The sequence below is a fragment of the Nymphaea colorata genome, chromosome 1, assembly GCF_008831285.2.
Source record: "Nymphaea colorata isolate Beijing-Zhang1983 chromosome 1, ASM883128v2, whole genome shotgun sequence".
Classification (NCBI taxonomy): domain Eukaryota; kingdom Viridiplantae; phylum Streptophyta; class Magnoliopsida; order Nymphaeales; family Nymphaeaceae; genus Nymphaea; species Nymphaea colorata.
This window is the reverse complement of record NC_045138.2, coordinates 3,367,693-3,382,784: the sequence shown is the minus strand read 5'-3', so window position 1 is coordinate 3,382,784 and position 15,092 is coordinate 3,367,693. Positions and strand designations below refer to the sequence as shown.

General features: G+C 37.7%; 1 protein-coding gene across 3 annotated transcripts; it reads left to right on the top strand.

Moving 5' to 3' along the window:
• The first annotated feature begins 224 nt into the window (after window positions 1-224).
• On the top strand, window positions 225-12,812 carry LOC116250744 (single-stranded DNA-binding protein WHY2, mitochondrial). 3 transcript variants are annotated; one of them, XM_031624670.2, is made up of 9 exons: window positions 225-378; window positions 1,291-1,415; window positions 1,575-1,660; window positions 1,748-1,837; window positions 2,150-2,244; window positions 2,420-2,490; window positions 5,748-5,836; window positions 12,420-12,493; window positions 12,591-12,812. In XM_031624670.2, the coding sequence occupies exons 1-9, from the start codon at window positions 347-349 to the stop codon at window positions 12,601-12,603; spliced, it is 675 nt and encodes a 224-aa protein (XP_031480530.1). In that variant the 5' UTR covers window positions 225-346; the 3' UTR covers window positions 12,604-12,812. The 3 variants fall into 3 exon arrangements, with proteins under 3 accessions (XP_031480530.1, XP_031480523.1, XP_031480513.1); XM_031624663.2 differs by having other exon boundaries at window positions 12,588-12,812; XM_031624653.2 differs by having other exon boundaries at window positions 12,420-12,812.
• Window positions 12,813-15,092: the final 2,280 nt, after the last annotated feature.

The window sequence follows — 15,092 nt, the reverse complement described above, 5'->3', positions numbered from 1 at the left end:
TTATATATAGATTTATAAAGAAAAATACATATAAATATAATAAAAGAATCAAAATTTTGAACCCGAGCATGGGCCCAAACGTGACCCGATTTATTCACGGGTTCGAACCGACCTGCAGCCATTTCATAGCCCGGGCCCGATCAAGCCTGACGGGCTCCAGCCCGACGCGACCCGTAACGGGGGACTAACCCGAGCAGAAGAGTCCGACAGATTCAGGCCCTCTCCCCAACCTTTCTATAAATTCGGTCATTTCGCGCGCTTTCCCCCTGACCAGAACCGGACACTTAGCCCTCTGTGCTGTCCACCACTCTGTTCGGACCCGTCACCCCTCAAACACCTGAAGAGGATGATGCATCTCTCTCGTTTTCGCTCCCAGAGGCAATCCTTCTCGACTGACATTGTTGCTGTGTTTTGTTTCATTTCATCTGCTTCTTTTTTAGAGTTTGTTGTTCCAGAGAAAATGGCAGCACCTTTTTTCTCTTTTCCCTTTGCACTGTTTTCCCTTACAATTTCCACCACTGCGTACGGCGCGCTTTTGATTTTTAACTCAGTTCTTCGCCGTTCATGGTACATATTTTTGACTAATATAACCTGTTATTAAGTGGGAAAGCGTGATCCTGTTTTTCTTCACGAAGAAATGGTGTATCGTGGAGAAGGAAAAGAAAAACGATTTTTGGGGTTTAGGATGCTTTTCAGCTAATATGCGAAAGGTCTCTGTCCGTGAATGTTGGACAGTAAAGAAATTTGTTTATCATGCCATTGGCAGCAGAGGTAATGGTCCAGTAACGGTCTGCGTACCGATGTTCCAGTGTGCAGCCTATGTTTTCCCTATTAAGGCCTTGCTGGCTGTTGCGGCCACTTTTTTGTCGACGGTGGTCGACTCCTGTTCGGGTTCTTAAGTGACACGGAGATCTCCATTGATATTGCCAGTCCCTTGGCTTAGGGAAGTTCCCTTTTGGTGCGTAATCTGTAGCCTTCGCCAGGTTTTTGTAGCATGCCTCGTCATTGCAGGCTGTAACTGTTATAGAGTGAGCATGGAAACTTTTGCTTGAATGTGAACCTAAAGTAAGAGTTGGTAGATTATTTTTTTGATTATTACTAATGGAGGCACAAACTCACACATGTTCTGTTGATAATCGTGAGAAGTCCAATTGACACTAGGTTGGTGACTATGATTTAGTTGATGTGTTTTATGCAGTGGAAGCTTGTAAAAGTTCTTGGGCAAGGGCCTGGAGCTTATGTTAGAGTTCAGTTATTTGAAAATTGAAGAGATATATTGCTCTTTCACAGGAATGCGTTGGCTGGGAGGATGGTTACAGCGAAAGCAGTAAAGGATTTCTCATTTGTGCACGAGTTTTCATCATCTGTTGGTTTTTCCTCTGGTAGTGCAGTCATCGGAAGGGATGATCGTTCAAGTAAATACCTGGATAATTTTTTCTCTTTCTTTCTGGTATGCATATGCTGTATTTTTATGTGTTCAATGGTGATGCACTTTTGCATAGTTTATTTATCCATTATTCTGGCTTGTATATGTACTTAATCTCCGCAGTCTAATATTGAAAATACTTCTGCAGACAAGTTTTATCCTACTCACACTATTTTTAAGGGGAAAGCTGCACTTTCCCTCTCCCCCATCAGCCCCAAGTTTGGTCAAGCAGATGTATGGTACTCCTGGGTTTATGATTTCAATTGTTATTGATCATTATCCAGTGATTAATCTCTCTCTCTCTCTCTCTCATATTTGCAGAATGGTATCTATGTTAAGAAGCCAGGTGCCGTGCTGCTGATTTTCTGGCCTGCCATTGGCACAAAGAAATATGACTGGCAGAGAAGGCAGGTAATCTTCTTGGTTACTTCACTTTCTCTATGTTTTGGTTGTTGTTCAGCTAGATATATAGATAGCTAATTTGGTTTATTTCCAGAAACAATCAGCTGCCTTATTGCCACTATAGCTGTTAAAGTTTTTTCCCCCTTTTTTATAAAGTGCTTGGTCAATCACGAGTACTCTTTAGTATGGTGTCTTGAAAATCTAAATAATTTTTGAGTTTCATTTTTTTTTAGTTATCTTGTTGTTTTCTCTAATTGCAACTTAGGTTTGTTTGCTTTATGGCTGTTGGAACGTGTGATCATTATGCCTTTGGTTTTGTAGGCAATCTCCTTATCACCTACAGAGGTTGGCTCGCTGATAAGCTTGGGTTCTGGGGAATCATGCGAAATTTGCCATGATATATCAAAAATTGAAAGGTCTTGAGAGATTTAGTGTGATTATCTTTTTATATTATCCATCTTTTCAAGAAATTGGTTTTGTATATAATTATGATAAGGCTGGCCATTTTCCGATCCAGCATTAGTGCCTGTCTGGTCTAAGTTTTTCTTATTAAAATTGTTAATGGGACTAACTTCCTTTGTAACTGACTAGTATGTCAAGCCAAGCTGTAAAGCGGTTTGCAGTTCAACCACTCACTGACGACAATCGCATATTTCACTTGAGTATGTTTCATGTCCATGCCTGCTGTCTCTTCTTACTCTGCTTTCAAAATTAGCTTGTTTATTTGGTATTTGAAGATGACTATCTGTCATCAAGCAACCACTACTACTTAGAACACATGAAGGCTTTGGAACTCAACTTTCTTGACATGTATGCTGTAGTACTCAGAAGCTGGTTATGATAAGACATGTGTGCAGCTGTTAATGCAGTTAGCGATGCCACATAGAGATTCATTTCTTTGGTACAAAAAGTGCTCAGATATCTCAATGTCTTGTATAAGAATATGAGATCTTTTAGAAAAATTGGCATTATTTATCAAGCACTTTGTTCCATCACTTAATGTTCTTTAGCTTCCTCTGGCAGTTTTATCGAGGAAGCATTATTTATCAACTTGTCTTGGTTTTATCTCCTTCAGCTTTGGAAGAATTTGGGCTTGCTTAATATCTATATTGATATTCCATAATCTTCTTTTATTTAAATCTTTTGCTTAAAATGCATTTTATATGTTATATTTTGCATTGATTATGGCAAGTGAGAAGCATTTCTGTTCTAACCTGATTCTTAGTATTGAGTTGCTTGAGGTATACATTGTACTCCATACTATATTACACTTCCTGACAATACTGTTAAATGCAATGAGGCAAAGCAATGTGTTGAGCCTATGAAGCAAGGCGATGCATAGTGAAGTGAAATGATGCGTAAGCATCCCAACCAAATTTTGAAGTATATAATATTTACCAAAATAATGTAAAACAGTGTATATAATAGTCTGTCTCTACCTATTTCTTCATGGCATATTCATTTCTGACATTTGCACTTGACAAAATGCATCTTTTATGCTTCGAGTGCAACTTAACATAGTTGTGTTGTCAGCAGAACTGATTTAAATTATTAAAGATTTACTTAGGGCCATTGATTCTTCTTTGTTTTGAAGATAATTATGTCATGTTTATTAAAGGAAAACAATTTCTAGGAACAAATTAGCCTCAAAATTCAATTTAGAAACATGAAGTAAAAGATAAGAGTTGGGTTTCCAACTGCTATAAGGTACAAATTGTTATATCTATCAATAAGCTATAGTGCAGGAACTACCTAGGTGGAAACTCTAACTTATAGTTTGTTGCATGTTTAAAGATGCTGACCTACTCGTCCTTTTTCATTTCTCTTGAGCAATATGACAAAATTGATTTCCTTCCCTATGTTATTATCTGATTTCCATAAACTAACACAATCAATAGACCTGCTATATTCTGTGCCACATGGGTACTGCTAAAATGGCACAGTACCTGGATCCAACGGGTACGACGCCAGTACGGGTTTTGGATCGCTATGACATGGGTAGGACAGCGATCAAAAACATATCGGGTACGGCATGCACCCATGACTGCACCCATCCATTTTCAGACTCGGTCAAAGTAGATTGAGCACTGTTCCATCCTAAAATTGGGATTTTGTTTTGTTTACCGTGGATATTGTGCATGCTAGATATTGCTAGTGTTTGTGTTGCTTTACTTCTGAATTTATATGCTAGTACCATGCTGTATATTGCATATCGTGCTATTACTGCTGTGTGTTTTTAGTGTATCAATATAGTTTTTACTTAATGAATGCAGCATGACAACAATTGGTATCACAAACTATTAGACTGTAATACCAATTACTCTTATGAGTCTATTAAACTTTAAATTCTTATGTAATATATATACATAGATATACATGGTGGACTGGTATCCCCATACCTAAGTTTTGAAAATTCTCTGTACGGGCACCTCCACCTATGTGACATATGCTACATTCCTATAAACTAACAGAAAAGTAACGTTACAGATCAAATTTCCAAGAAAAATAAACTAATGAAAAGCTTTTGACCCAAAGAAAAAAAAAGGTGAGAGAGACTGCAGCCAGCTGGTGGCCATTGTTGCAAACTTGCAGCAGATAGGGAGAGGAAAATCTGAGACAATGGTAGCCAACTCTCATCTGCAATAGTGCACAGTCTAGGATTGCTGGCTGGTTTGACATTGTCACATTGCCAGCTGGCATTGATCGGCGGTTATCCGGGAGAGGCTCACTGACTTTTGCTGGATAATGGAGAGGATGTGCCAGCATGGTTGTTAGAACAGAGAGTAGATGCTAGAGAGGAGAGGCCAAAGGGGTTCGAAAGAATTGAAACCCCTTTTTTCTAACCTGTTGAAAAAGAAAATGTTAAAAACAAAAAGAATATGTAACCTGCTTTTTGAAAATGAAAAAATAATGCTTTAGGCACCAGTCATGCATTGCCCTGATGCGTGCACCTCTCTGGGTGAGGCACAATTATTGCTGTTCGATGTGTTATCCTTTGTGATGCGCTATGAGGTGCACACACCACACCTTCATGCATGTGCCTTTAACAAAATTGCTTCCCGAAGCACTTATATATATATATATATATATATATATATATATATATATATATATATACAGAGATAGAGGGAGGAACATGTATATCCCGACCATTTAGGTCAGGGACAACAAGCAGACTACCTAAAGTCACGCTAAAAAGTGTTTTCAACAAAAGATCGACGTGTGAACATGCTTATTATTACTAATTTAATTTAAGAAATGTCTCAATTCAAGTTATCATGAAAAATAGTGATTTTTCACTACTAAAATTCTAGTGGTTTAGGAGCTTTTATTTTTGATGATTAAAATTGCACATTTAAAACCTGAATGATTGAGTCAGTATGTGTTTCCTATCAAATCACTTGGAAGATAATAGCTATAAGGTTAGATCACTCAAATGAAACATTGCTAGTCTATTTTAAGTGGTGTGGTTCTTGTCCTGACCTAAGTTATCTAGGATATAAAAATTCCTCTCTCTCATATATATATATATTATACATGCATACATACATACATACATATATATGTATACATAGTTAGTTGTAATCTGTCAGAAGAAATATGTCTGACTTTAACTTTTTTGCAAAGTATAAGATATATTTCTATGTTGTCTATGTGTAAAATATCCATATAGCGGTACCATCTGTGCAAATGTAACTCTGAATTACCATGTTACATGCTCATGCCTTTGTTATAACCTGTACCTACATAGTACATATATGACATAGTAGCTGAAGGCAAGTTTTGCCATATTTTAAATTTAATCTTTTGGCTTGAAAAAATTTTGTGAAAATTTTTTGTGTACAAATGTATGTTTATATGTACATCTGATTTTCTTGCTTGGTTTGATTTCTTTATAACTGTATCCGTTCTTTCATAGGCGTGATTGATAATATTCAGAAGATCAATGATCGCTTTTCTGTTCCTGTCACAAAGGCTGAGTTTGCTGTTATAAGAACAGCATGCAGTGTATGTTCTCTATGCTCTCCAAATTTCTAATTTTGAAATGTTTTCATTTTATTTTGGTTCTCTCTCGCTTTCACATGAACACACACATATACTAAAATAAGTCGCATAGTTGTGGGTATGGGTGCGGGGTGCAGGTGCCAGTGCAGGTATGGAAGGTATAACATGACAGTTCCCAAATACTGATGTAACATTATTAATACTTCTGTCTTTATCTTTCTGTCTCCTTTCTCCACGAATATACAAATAATAGAATAGCTAGCTGTACTTGTTCTAATTAATAAAAAATGTTTTACAATGGAGAGCAGTGGAAAAAGGAAAAAAACTCTGGAAGTTACCAAGCTGGAGTGCAGAAGGGGGCAGAGGGAATTTCTGGTCGAGCATTGAAATCTTTTTGGGGTGTGGAGTATGAAACTTGTGAACAAAAGAGTAGGTTAGTTAGTATTAAGTCCTGACAAGTTCTTTTTTATCTACCTATCTATACACACGTTTACAAGCTATGATACTATTTTATGCAGGTCAAGTTGCTTTGGCCCAATCTAACAGTGTATATGTATTGAGCATTGCCAAAAGCTTTAGATCGACCAACTTCCCTCTTTTTCCTGAAATGAAATTGGAACACCTCTGCTCTATGTTCATGCTGAAAAGTTTGCAATCAACCCCTCGTTTATGTTTTAGGACCCAAAAAATTATATCTTTTTGGCCAACTCTATTTTTTCGCTTTCATTTTGGTGATTATATTTTGGACCACAAAAATAAAAAGACATAGGAAGACTCCAGAAACTCAAAATATGGTATCCATTGCACAAACCGTGTAATTCACAATTGTTAGGTTGAATTTATAAAAGCAAAAAGAAGTTAGTGTTTCCTAACCACATTCCTGTGCAATCATTATGTAAAAAAGATGACCTTTTGTTAGGTCCAGGCAAAGGGCATTCTTGGTGTTAGTGTTATCAGAGGCGTATGCTTTGGGGCATGAATCCTGTGCCTCACACTGCCTCACCCAAGAGAACGCTTCAAAGGGCTGGGCGAAGCGCACCTAACCTGAGATGTGCGTGTCACCCATGTGATGTGCATTCCTCATGCCACTTCATGCTTCATGTCTTAGGTGTGTGCCTCAGGCACAAAGCTTTGTTATTGATAAAAACAGCGATAAGAACTTGTTTCATTTTTGTTGAGAGCTTTGGAGGAAGAAACCAAAATCACATTTGTTAGACCTAATCTCTTCTTAAATAGAGATTAGTCGAAATTACAAAGAAGTTCAACTTATTTCAAGAAAAGAATAAAGAGGACTGACAACTAATTAAAGTTTCACACAATTACCCCATGTTAATAACATATTTATTTTCAACACTGCCCTTTAAGTTGGAGCATAGATATCTATTATGTGCAGTTTGTTACAACATTTCTCAAAAATAGAGCTAGAGCTAGAGGTAGGCTTGGTAAATGTATCAGCTACTGGATCTTTTGAAGCCAGATGAGTCGTAAGTACATTTCCCAATTGGACTAAATCACAAACATAGTGATAGTCATCTTCTATACGCTTTGTCCTCTCATGGAATACAAAATTATTTGCAATATATGTGGCAGCCTTATTGTCGAACTTCATTTCTATAGGTAAAGAAACCTTGACTTCTGGATCAACTAATACAGATTTAATCTACATCATCTTAACTGCTGGGCCATTGCTCTATACTTAAATTCAGCACTTGATGTGGCTACAACAGTTTGCTTCTTACTTGTCCACGTAACCAATTTCCCCCAACAAAAACACAAAATCCAGAAGTGGACTTTCTATCTTCGATACAACCTGCATAATCAGCATCTGAATATGCTACAACATCAAGCATTGATCCTTTGCTGGAGGAAGACTTTAAGTATCTTAGAATCATCATGATTGCACCCTAGTGTACCTCAGTCAGTTTATGCATAAATTGACTAACTTTGCTGACTGCTAGTGATATATCAGGTCTAGTGACATAAAGAAGCTTACCAACAAATAAACGATAATTGAAAGAAGCTTACCAACAAATAAACGATAATTGTTACCATCAACTGGTTCATGCTGCCCATCAGATAAATGTTTCTTGGGATCCATAGGAATACTTGTAGGTTTAGCACCTAACATTCCTATTTCCTTCAACAAGTCCAGCACATACTTGTGTTGAGACAACACAATGCCTTCCTTGCTCTTGGCACCCTCGATACCTAAAAAATATCTTAGTGGACCAAGGTCCTTAGTGACAAAATGTTTCTTGAGATGAGCCTTTGTCTTGGATATATCTCGCATGCTACATTCTGTCAATATAATATCATCTATGTGTACAACCATAACTACCACTCCATTACCTACCTCTTAATTAATAACAAATGATCTGATGTTGATAGTAAAGACTCATTTGCAACCCACAATATCTCCATCTGAAGAAGGTATGATTAGTTCCCATGTCCCTAGTTCATGTAATGCATCCACCTCCTCTTGCATAGCCCATCTCCCCTAGGGTTCTAATAGAGCCTGCTAATGATTTAAAGGAACTGAAGTAGCTGATAAAGCAAATATAAACCTTTTCATATGATTCTCAAGTTTGGTATCAGTCACAACATTAGACATGGGATGTAAGCTGCATTCTCTGGAACATCAGCCTGCACCTGTTATTTGGGAGTCACAACATCAACAGCTGCACTTTCAGAACTACCTGCTGTCGGTGAAGAAGTGGTGGAGACACACTCAGTTGGTGATTGTCAAGCATATACAAGTGGGGATCACAAAATCTAGGAGAATGGACTTTTTGGGGTTTATGGGCAAACTTGGATTAGACTCGTTAGGTTCATTAAGCCATGTAGATGGAATGGGCTCCAAAGGGAATGAGGGTACATGAAGAGGTAATCTATCACTTTGATCAACCTATAACCTCGATGCTGAAGTAGTAATATGGGACATACTCGAAGAATGTCACATCTGCACTGACAAGCTTTTTCTAGTAATAGGATCATAGCATTTATATCCTTTTTGGTTTTTGGGTTACCCTAGAAAGATACATTTTATGCCTTGAGCTCCAAGGTTGTCATGGTTAGGATCCAATTTATGTATAAAGCATACACATCCAAAGACTTTTGGAGAGATCTGGAAAAGAAGTTTGTTAGGGAAAAGTATCTAGAATGGAATTTGATCTCTCATGGAAGAGGAAGGAATACAATTGATTAAGCAACAAGCTGTAAGAATGGCATTTCCCTAATATGAGGTTGGGGTACTAGACTGTATCATTAGGGTACAACTTCAAGTAAATGTCTATATTTCAGCAACTCCATTTTGCTGAGATGTGTGTGGTTGTGTGTACAAGAGGTTTGAGGTTTGAGTCCTATTTAGATATATTTGACAGTTTTTTGTCCTAAAACTTATGCCTTGCTATGCCTTGCTTCATAGGCTTAGCGTTCCATTTCACCTCATTGCATTTAACAACATTGCTTGTTGTTATTGTTTCAATGTTGTCACTAGCGTATCGCATCGTGTATCGGTTGGGCCGACCTATACGCTATCATAACGTATTGTAATGTATCATAAAATTGATTTTTTAATTAAAAAACCTACTAAAAAAATAGTAAAAAATCATGAAAAATAAGGAAAAATGAATAAAAATAACCAAAAATCAGAAAAATTAAGATCAATGTATTTCATATAAAAAAAACTCATCACATATAAAGAACATTAATGATTCATCATTCATAAACCATAGGCATATATAACAACAACAAATTCAAAAAATGAAAAGTAAGACTAAGAGATTCAAAATAACATATTTAAACATTCATGATCCATCACAAGTTTAAAGAGCATCTATTACGTACAAGTTTAGACTTTAGAGTGTTGTAGAGTTTAGTAAACTACATCACAAATTCATCAAATCGTTGGTTTCTTCCTCAAATCAGTGATTTTTTGGAGAAACCAGAAAAGTCTCTCCTTCTCATAGGCTTTAGAGAAGTTTCGAGAGAGGAGAGAGGGTCTCGGTTTAAAATAATGAAGCAAAAAAGGACCTCGGGCATTTTTTAAATTTTAACCCGGTATCGTAAGATACGGGGTGTATCGTGTGTATTGTATGATATAGCCCCCTGTATCATATGATACACCCGATATGGGTGCGATATGCAGGCATATTGCATATCGAACCCGTATCCTTTGGGTTTTCTTCACCCAGACAAGTTGCATCATACAATACGGGTCCGTATCGTACGATACAGATAAAATTTACTGTTTTGTTAAATTTAAACCGTTGATGTGATTAGATGGTTGAACCAAAGCAAAACATATATCGGTTGGTTTCATTTTTTCATGTGTTGTAGAGGTTAAATCTCAATGCTGTAGGTTGTACTAAAACCTTGAAGCAGAACGTCTGTTTGTTCTTTGGGTTGAACTAGTTCAATAAAGCATGTTTCTTGGTAAATTAATGATGATAAACGCATCCAACAATTACGCTCAACTGAAAAATGTCAGAATATTACAGTTAGGCCATTGTAATAACTATCCCTGATTTGGTCCTTCTATGCTTTCATATGGGTTTTGCAAGTGATGAAAATTTTGATGGCTTAGGTGAATCTGAGAATTTTGAATTGATACACTCAATTACGAACACGCTTCTTAATGAAGTAGCGATGATAAATAAGCAAATCCAACATTTCCAATTCTACTAAGATTTCCTACAGCTTCTTTTGCATGACCGAAAAAGAGGCCTGACTCTCTCTCTCTCTCTCTCTCTCTCTCTAAACCCTTGTGACAGAACCTACTCTGAAATGAGGGGCATTTATTTAGACCTGCTGTCACTTGAATTCTTGCCAATTAGATCAGGCAAAAGGCACACCAACTTCATTTGGAACAGCTTAATATACCTTGCTAGGTGGGTTGTCTTAAGCCTCCATGTCAAAGGAGTCTACGTCTTGGGTCGGTTTCCATCCTTACAAGGCAGAGACTTTCCTCTGGCAACGTAGTTGATACAAGGGGCTTTTATGCTGAAGAATTGTCAGACGGGACATGGTAAACATGCTTCTTTTAGGTCAAGACTCTGATTTCATCATTGGTTCTAGATTTACTCAAATGCTCTCTAAACGATCAAGCCTTGATATTCCTACAGGCATAGGCGTGATAACCCTACTTTAGGCTACATGCCAGGACTGTGTTTATTCACATCTGGATCAAGGATCATTAGAAACAATCAATTTAGACAATATAAGCGACTTGAAGCATTAATTGGTCATCTACTTGTCCACAACAATTGTCAAATATAGTCAAAAGAGATTTTACAATTTGTGACGTTTCAACTAATATTAATGCAAGAAGTTGAAACATGCACCGTAGACTTTGATTTATCATCTATCCATTTTTTGGTTAAAGGCATCAATTTTGTCTAATTCTTGGATGAATAGCACGTGGGAATTAGGTTTTCAACTTGGAAACAGAATGATGTAAGAAGAAAATCATGAAACGCTATCTTTGGTTTTAATTGACAACTTCCTTTTTGCAATGACTTAGTTGCTAGTAAAAGTGGATGGTCATGGTGTACTTACTTTTTGTTTTTTTTACCTTGCTAATTTGTTGATAGAGGCTGTATTGGTAAGCGTCATTTTTTCCTAAATGTTCAAGGCATTTTCCCACTTGTCTATATCGAAGTGTGGAGTCAAGATGTTTATACGCTTGTCAATTTCATGTTGATGTCCTCATGTAGCTTGGTAGTTGGGGCCAGTGGCAGACCCACATATGAGCTAAGACAGAGAGAGTCCCCTCATCACCTTGCCAATATATATACATATATATATGTGTGTGTGTGTGTGTGTGGACATATGTACTTATGTGTGTAAAGAGAGAGACTAGTATTTCTAGATGAATGGGATAGTCTGGGCCATCTGATCTGATTTAATCGGACGGGCTACATGAAAGCTGCCCTTTTTCTTTTCCAGTTCCAATTTTGCCGCCCTTGTAATGAAGCCTGCCAATTGGGTGCCTGCTTGATGGCTGTGGCATCCCTTTTTTCCATTGGGTGGCTGCCCAACATACTGCAACGCAGAGTGCGGCTGCCTGTCACAGAGAGAGAGAGAGAGAGAGGCTCATCTGAGTTGTTGCTGGCAAAGACGGATGGGTGTACAGATGGATGGGCAAAAAATGAGGCCCGCTCGATGCACACCCGACAGGTGTGGCAGTGTTGGCTGCTGCAGCAACCCCTTTTTCCATAGGGTGACTATGGACATACTGGTCGGTGGGCAGGAGAGATTCATCCGAGTTGTTGCCAGTGGAAATGAGTGGGTCTGCAGATAGATGGGCAAAATTCAGGGGCAAAATTTTCTCTTTATATATATATATATATATAATATGTTTGTAAAGTGACTGGGCTGGTTCTCCTCCTGGCTCGGTTACAGACCTCAAATTAGATTTTACTTATGGCCACTGGTTGGGGCCTACCCTCAATTCAAAAGAAAAAGCATTTGCTTCTGTAGGCATGCACTGATTAGAGGTCCGTTGTATCTTTTTTGTCGGTGATGATAGTTCCTATTTCCTAGTTACATAAAACATTGTACTAAGAAAGTTATCCTGAATTTGCAGTATGTTTTGCCACACATGATTGGATGGGATATGATTGGCAGCCACGGGAACCGAATGCTAACAAGTCCTTCCAGGTCTGCACATCATTCAAATTCCAGAGACTCCTTAGATTTGTCAAATCCAGATTTGGAATGGGAAAGATGATATCAATTTGGTTTTCCTGCTCAGAAGTCATGGGCTTTAGTTTCTGGAGTGGTTATGTAATACACAATTGCCTTCTGAACAACTGGTGTGCTCTGGTTTCATATGCTGCGCCATTAAACCATGACAGTGATCCTCTGAAGGTTGGTTCTAAAGCCTCACTGTAGAAGCTATCTCTTTATGCTTTGCTTCTATGAACTGGAGACCTGGTATCATATGATAGGAAGTAACTAGCTGGTGTTCTTGGATGTATCGCAACTTTGCAGCTTTGTAAGTGTGCTTGCACCACCTTGCTTTAGTTGTCACTACGCAACAGTACACTATCGTTTCTTGCACACCAAAAGGGCGTCTTGTACTAATTTTTCCTTTGTAGCAAGAGATGCATCGTTGATCAAAGTTAAACCTTCTAAATTGAGGGCCTCACGCTGACGTATCTACGCACGTTTCACCTTGAGAGCACAACCTTGATCTGTCATCGAAGTTTGCCATCATATTGTGAGTAGGGTTGAGAATTGTTTCAATTTCTATTGTACCGGATTCAACTTGAAACTATTTTAGCTGCCCTAGATCCAAGTTCATTCGCGATCATGAGGTCACAAGGTCTCAGAGGTTTGCTATGGAGCTCAAGAGAAGCTCATCCGTGAGGGCTGTTTCTGGAAAATATCTCCCGCTCCTTCATTCAATGATGCTTGTTATTTTCGGTGTCAATTTGAGAAGCTTTAAGGATAATGTTTGCATCTTTTTCAGAAATTTAGAAGGGGAACTTGCTTTCTCTCACCTTGCTGATTAACAGGGCTGCGCACGCATTCGTTTGTCCCCCTTTTTTTTGTTAGCGGCCGATGTTTTGGATTTGGATCTGAGCTTGCATGCAAAACTATATGCCAAACGCAGTTCTGTATGGTAATCAGATTCCTATTTTTTTTACTAGTTCCAATTAAATGGATCTGCAACTGTGTCTGGTTTTGGGTATAAACTGATCTGGCTGATATCCTTGCCAGACACTTGCTCACGTGGCAGCACTCTAATCCTCCTCCCTGCTACTTCATTTCTCTCGAGTCCTAGTTTCATGGTAAGGCTGCACGACGAGTCGAGCTGACTTTAACTCGTTTAAAAAAAACTAGCTCTAATTGTTGATGAACAATCGAGTTTGAATTTAATTTATGCTTCAAATGTTAAATGAGTTAAAAGCTTGACTCAACTCAGTTAGGCTTCATTACATAAAACTGGTTCATCATAGTGAAATTAGTTAAACGAGTTAACAAGAGCTAGATAGGTTAACATACATATATGAGGTAAGCGAGCTGGGCTCGAGTTCGATGGGTCAGGTGGAATCGAGATGACTCAACTCAACTCAATTATTTCATGGTTCAGCATTCAGAAGATAACAACATTCCCTATTTCATGGTTCACCATTCAGGATAAAATTATAGGAGTAATGGTAACAGAGTGCCGTCTCTATGAACAGTTCTCTAAACAAAAAATAAAAAGCATAAGATTATTGCAAAAGGAATTAAGCTCCCAAATTGTATAAACGTTTCCGGGTAGCAATTCTTGATAAGGCACACTAACAACTTTCCTTTAAATCTTTTAACAAAAAATGCGTCTTCGATAGATTTTATCCGCAAAGTATGCTTATTTTCGTAAAAAAAAAATAGATCAAGGATATGTATTGGTTGGCAATTCTACCACGCATCGTACAGAAAAGTGGCACCCCTTCTCCAAAAGTAGATGGCTATCTAGTTCGAAGCTTATCTTTATTGAGAAAGCTGTCCCGTTTGGTCACAATTAATCACAATTACCATCAGTCACATATGTTTTTTCTGATCCTGAAAGGGCAAGAAGCAAAGTCCACTTCTTCCAAAAGCGAAAAGACCAATTAAATAAGAGACTAATTCCACATGTTCACTTTTTTTTTGAAGAGTACAAGGGAATCTAAATTTTCATAAGAACAGCGACAATTATGTCACTACATTTGTTTATTAAACATTTGTTGCCACCCTATTGTTTCAGAAGTACGCACCATTTGTTGCATTGGATCCTGCTCAGAAGGTTTCTCTTTCTTTTCTTGAAGAAGGTACAGATGTTTTCACTCTTTCATTCTTTTTTTTTTTGGGAGAAAAGTAAGAAAATAAAATACAACAAAATAAGACAAATGGTGCTTTGCTTTTTTTTGCAGAAGATATATAGATACTTTTACAATACAGGCGATGCAAAAGATTGTAGAAGAATCGTAAGTTTACAAAATATACCGTGGTGTTTCTGCTGTAGACGTTCTTCTGGTGATATTTGGAGAGTACGACATTATCAGTTCTTGGCATTAAAATGCTAAAATTGGTCGCTGTCGTAGCAATATCGTGCACATCAATTTGCAGGATACCGTGTCACAGCGTTTGTCGATTTACTAAAAAATTGCAAAACAACAGACTAAAGTCGCAGTTCAACAGTAAGCTAAAAAACTGGGCTTTCAAACAACAGTATTCAGAAATCACGTTTAATCAATCAGGAGAAAAGAAAATGGTAAGGAAACATGTC